The sequence below is a fragment of the Mandrillus leucophaeus genome, unplaced genomic scaffold, assembly GCF_000951045.1.
Source record: "Mandrillus leucophaeus isolate KB7577 unplaced genomic scaffold, Mleu.le_1.0 Scaffold37, whole genome shotgun sequence".
Classification (NCBI taxonomy): domain Eukaryota; kingdom Metazoa; phylum Chordata; class Mammalia; order Primates; family Cercopithecidae; genus Mandrillus; species Mandrillus leucophaeus.
This window is the reverse complement of record NW_012103920.1, coordinates 8321887-8327561: the sequence shown is the minus strand read 5'-3', so window position 1 is coordinate 8327561 and position 5675 is coordinate 8321887. Positions and strand designations below refer to the sequence as shown.

The window sequence follows — 5675 nt, the reverse complement described above, 5'->3', positions numbered from 1 at the left end:
CACAATTCATGATTTCACCTTAATTGGATGATTCTTTATGCTTTCTTCATGTTTTTGTTATTCGAGCCCTAATAGGCCAGTTGATGTATAAAGGATGGCTGCATAGGAGTATGTAAGACTTCTCAGGGGAAGCAACACATCAGACAGACTATTATTATTGTTTTTTATTATTATTTTTGAGAGGGAGTCTCACTCTGTTACCCAGGCTGGAGTGCAGTGGCGCAATCTTGGCTCAATGCAACCTCCACCTCCTCAGTTCCAGCAATTCTCCTGCCTCAACTTCTTGAGTAGCTGGGATTACAGGCATGCACAACCACACTGGCTAATTTTTGTATTTTAGTAGAGATGGGGTTTCACCATGTTGGCTAGACTGGTCTTGAACTCCTGACCTCAAGTGATCCATCTGCCTCGGTCTTCCAAAGTGCTGGGATTACAGGCTTGAGCCACCGCTCCTGGCCTATTATTATTATTATTTAAGATGAAGTCTTGCTCTGTCACCCCGGCTGCAGTGCAGTGGCGCAATCTTGGCTCACTGCAACCTCCACCTCTTGGGTTCAAGCGATTCTCCTGCCTCAACCTCCTGAGTCGCTGGGATTACTGGCATGCACAACCACAGCAGCTATTTTTTGGATTTTTAGGAGAGACAGGGTTTCACTATGTTGGCCAGGCTGGTCTCAAACTCCCGAGCTCAAGCAATCTGCCTGTCTAGTCCTCTCAAAGTGCTGGGATTATAGGCGTGAGTCACTGCGCCCGGCCAGGGAGACTATTATGATGACTATGAGTGGACAATGCCAAGAAACAGAAGTACACTCCTTATCAGGAGTTTCTACAAACAACTAGTCAAATAACTCAAAGTCCACGCAATAAAGATAGTTCAACAGCATTTGAGTCTAATTAGTCAGTCTTTGTTCTGGGGATGATGGCGATTAAAGCCCAAATTCACCCCGTTAAATGAGAGATCTATATTTGAGAGGTCTCAGAGACCTCCACTCAGCAACAGTGGACAAGCAGCATTTATAAACAGAAAAAAGGAAGTGGCACTGGATATAGGCCGATTGGTGACAGCTCAGCCTTTGTCTAATTTGGACACATCCGGTCAGTTTGCGGTCTGCCCCTGGCTGAAAGCTGGCTGCTAAGGCTGGAGGAGACTCCTTTTTCCTTACAAGAATATACTCTGGTCAGGTTGTAGTTTGTTTACATATTAAATAAGGTTACATCCCAGTCAAATCCTCCCTACAAAGTATCCCCTATTCTGACCTCTATCACCTAGACTAGTTTTTCTGCTTTAAATAAATGGAATCACACAATAAAAAGAGAAAAAAATGAGGTTACAATTCACTAGATTGCAGGATTTTTGAACAAATTTATTTATTTATTTATTTGATAGAGTCTTGCTCTGTTGCCCAAGCTGGGGTGCAGTGGCACGATCTCAGCTCACTGTAACCTCCACCTCCGGAGTCCAAGTGATTCTCCCACCTCAGCCTCCCAAGTAGCTGGGATTATAGGAGTGTGCCAGTATGCCTGGCTAATTTTTGCATTTTTAGTAGAGAGGGGGTTTCACTATGTTGGTCAGGCTGGTCTCGAACTCCTGACCTCAGCTGATCCACACCCTTCTCAGTCTCTCAAAATGCTAGGATTACAGGTGTGAGCCACCGCGCCCGACCTGGAACACATTTAATTTAATTTAGCAGAACTTACTCCCTGTGCTCAGAGGAGGTGGGGGCAAGTGTTGCTTTCCATGAAGAGTGCACCTGATGAGAAGGCAGCTCCAGAGGACTCAAAGGAAAACCGAGAATCAGGAGAAAAAGAAACGTGCAGTCCTTGCCTACCTCAGGGGAGGACCCCAAACTCCCAGTTCAAAGTAGGGACCTGCTTCCCCATGCATCCCAGCTCCCTCTCCACCGTGCAGTCGCCTCCTGGGCCTGGCAACCACAATTCGAGGCCTGCTCTAAGGCCCAGAGTTCTCAGTCATGTGACGCCCAGCTTAAGTGGTCTGGGCTTCGTGGCAGCACCAGATCCAGGGTGAGGTCACGCTGCTGGTCCTCAGAGTACACAGGCCGGTAGCCCAGCAGCTGCAGCGCGTCGGCGCACACCTCCTGCACGCGCAGGATCTTGGTGAAGGGCAGCGCGTGGCGCCAGGCCTGGGAGACGTTGCGCGCATTCCTAGACGAAGTGTGGAAGGCCTCGATTGGCTTGCCGATCCCCAACCCGTGGGTGATGTTGTGGATCCAGGTCTTGAGCTGGGGCGTGAGGGTCAGCCCGGTGAAGGCGTAGAGTGCTCTGATCTCTGCCAGCGGCTCCCGAGCCAGGTCCTCGAAGCGCACCAGGCGGTAGCGGCCGCGCAAGAAGGGTGGCGGCTTGCGTGCGGCGGCCTCCGCGATGCGCACATGGCTGCGACACACCTCACGCATCAGGCGCAGCTGAGGGTCGGCCTCCACCCACCTGCCGTTGGTGCCCAGCACGATGCCGTTGTCGCGTGCCAGTAGTGGGCCCGTCGCCTCCCGGGAGCGCAGCACGGCCCGCGGGTCGCGCACCAGGTGCACGATGCGCAGGTTGAGTGCGGGGTCTCTGAGCAGCGGGTAGAGCACCTGCAGGTTGAAGAAGCGCACCTCCTTGAGCACCACGTGGCTGTAGGAGCGGCAGGCCTCCCGGGCCAGGCTGAAGGGCTGCCGCGTGCACAGTGTCTTGCACATGTTCTCCTTGCTGATAGCGCCTCGGGGAAAGGCGTTGCAGGCGGGCGGCGAGCACAGCGCGCGGCTCGTTGCCCAATTGAAAAAGGCGGACAGGTTTCGGCTCTGTGGCATGTAGGCATCAAACACGTCCATGTCGCACAGGAAGACGGAGCGCATCAGGTCGCGCACGGCCATGTGCAGCGTTGCGGCGCTGCCTTGCGACAGGGTGGTCCACACGTGCCACGCGGGCTCCATCAGGTAGAAGACGTCGGGGTGCTGGCTGAAGAGCTGGCCCACGAAGGACGAGCCTGAGCGCCACGAGGACAGCACCAGCACGTGCACGCGCTCCTCGCCGCCCGCTGGGGATGAAGGCCCTGGCCGGGAGACGACGAAGAGCAGGAGGCAGGTGGTCTGTGCCAGGAGGAGCACGGTCACTGTCCTGCTGGAGAAGCGTGGCAGCCGCATGCTGGCGGCTGGAGGCCTTCGGGCGGGCAGAGTGGGCAACTTTAGGGACCAGGGCCCTCACGCCCATCCCACGCCCCAATTACTGCCCAGTGCCCTCAGGGAGCAGCCCTTGGATTTGACTACCCCACCCATTGGACTTCCCAAGACTCCCAAGGTCTCAGTCGAGCACTTTCCCAGGAATATGGAGTCAAGATATAGCCCAGAATATAGTCTATGCTCAGAAGTCCAGTTGCAGACAAATGTGGGATACCCTCAAATTGTCTACCTACCCACCCTCCTACTTACATACCTATAGGCTATCTATCTGTAGAGAAAAATATTATGTTTCAAAGAGAACTTCTGTCTTTTGCTTCAGGATACCTCTTAGAGAGGCCCTTTTAGGTTGCTGAGCTAAAAGGGCTTGATGGGGGCTTCCGGGGATGTCAGAGCACCACCAGGCTTGTGGAGGTTGAATCCTGGCTCTGCCACTTCCTGGCCTATGATCTTGCTTATGAAGATCACTTAAATCTCTCTGTGACCGATCACTTTACCCGTGTGTAAAAGAGGGATAATTCTGGTACCTGGCTCACAGGATTTGGGGGGATTGGGGGGTTATTATAATGAAGATGGGAGAAGGGAATATGTAGTCATGCCCATAACTGAGGATTGCACCTTTTACGTGGTGTGCTTCTGCACTATATAACTTTTTTAACAGGCAGGTATAAAACTTTTGTCGGCCGGGCGCGGTGGCTCATGCCTGTGATCCCAGCACTTTGGGAGGCCGAGGAGGGTGGATCACGAGGTCAGGAGATGGAGACCATCCTGGCTAACATGGTGAATCCCCGTCTCTGCTAAAAATACAAAAAATTAGCTGGGTGTGGTGGGGGGCGCCTGTAGTCCTAGCTACTTGGGAGGCTGAGGCAGAAGAATGGCATGAACCTGGGAGGCAGAGCTAGCAGTGAGCCAAGATAGCACCACTGCACTCCAGCCAGGGCAAGAGAGCAAGACTCTGTCTCAAAAAAAAAAAAAAAAAAAAAAAGAAAAGAAAACTTTTGTCGTTAAAAATAACCAAGTAAATAAAGTGCACAAAGAACACCAACTGTTGCCATCACTGGTGGGGGGTGAAGTGCTGAAGGCAGCATGGGCTCCAGAGGGAGCGTGTCCTGGAGCCCTGTGGGTTCACAAGGAGACCAGTTGAGGTGGAGGTGGCATGGAGCCAGAGAAGCAGAGGTGAGAGCAGAGTACTGTCCCAGCCAGCTGAGGGAACTCACCACTGTCCAGGGCTGCTGGGAGAGCTGCAACACTGATCACAAACCCATGGGAGATGTCTCGACACCTGGCAAAACAGGAAGGAGAGGAGATCAGAGTCCTATAGAGAGAGACAGCCCTGTACATTGAAAGCTCTCCGGGGTGGGAGCAGAACTGTCCTGCCTGTCTTTTGCTTCAGGATACCTCATAGACCTTTTGGGTTGTGGAGCTAAAGGGCTTGATGAGGACTTAGGTGGATGGATGTCACAGCACCGCCAGGCTTGCTGAGGTGGAATGAGTCTGAGTAGGGCACTTCTCCAAATGGCTGGGAACTGGCCGGGTCTACTGATGGATGGAGGCGAGAGAGCTGGCTCTGAATCCCAGCACTGCCAATGGGGAGCTATGAGACCTGGGGCAAGTGACTTAACTTCTCTGAGGCTCAATTTCCACCTCTGTAGAATGGGATTTGCAACATTTAACCTCTTAGGGCTGTTGTGAGATGCTGCTGCAAACACCTATGAAGAGGGGACCTGGGAAAGTATTCCTTACACACATGCCCCCATTACTGTTATTGTCCCTGTGCTGAGCTACATCTGGAGAGGAAGAACCCCCTCCACCTGGGGGGTCTCCCCCCAGAGGAGACACCCACAGGCCACCTACCCTTCCAATCCCTGTATCTCCCAGGCCATTCTCTGGCCTCCAACCACCCTGAGCCTTTAGTGGACCTTAAGAATATCACACGTGTCTCACAGGGTGGAAGGAACACTGAGCCGGCCTCCCGCATTCCAAGGTCCCAAAGTGTTCTTCTGTTTGCACCTGTTGCATCCGCAATGATCTCAAGGCTGGGCGACTTTGGAAGGGAGGAGCCTGGAATTTTTCTCCTTGCTCCTACATCCTTTGCTGCTTGCCTGCCCCACTCCCCTGTCCACATTACCCATTGAGAGAAACCAGGGTCTAACTTGTGAGCAGATATCATCTCTGCTCCTTCCCCTCAATGCAGGGACTGGAGTGAGTGGAGAATGCCCAACACCTCTGTCACCTGCTGACTCCTGAGCTACCTTCTGGATCCCCATACCCACTCCTGGAAAACCTGGAAGATGAGGAGAGTAGCCCCCCACCTCCTCTACACGTGCGACTGTACTTTTCCCAGTGCTGGCTGATGGATGGTGGGCTCCCCTGACAACAGAGTGCCAGAGCGGAAGGCAACTCATATTTTCTGACTTCAATGATCACAAGTGCTAGGTGTTTCTTTTTTTTTTTTTTTTTTTTTTTTTTAGTATAATAATTGTTATTATTTGAGACGGAGCCTCG

At 52.6% G+C, this 5675-nt stretch overlaps 1 protein-coding gene across 1 annotated transcript; it reads right to left on the bottom strand.

Annotated features, from left to right (window-relative positions):
- Positions 1-1832: 1832 nt before the first annotated feature.
- CHST5 (carbohydrate (N-acetylglucosamine 6-O) sulfotransferase 5) lies at positions 1833-3412 on the bottom strand. Its single transcript, XM_011990115.1, has one exon. It carries the CDS (start codon positions 3135-3137, stop codon positions 1965-1967), a length of 1173 nt encoding a protein of 390 aa, XP_011845505.1. The 5' UTR covers positions 3138-3412; the 3' UTR covers positions 1833-1964.
- Positions 3413-5675: the final 2263 nt, after the last annotated feature.

Excerpts from the sequence above, each read along its gene's own strand:
- CHST5 (XM_011990115.1), bottom strand. The coding sequence starts at position 3,137 with ATGCGGCTGCCACGCTTCTCCAGCAGGACAGTGACCGTGCTCCTCCTG.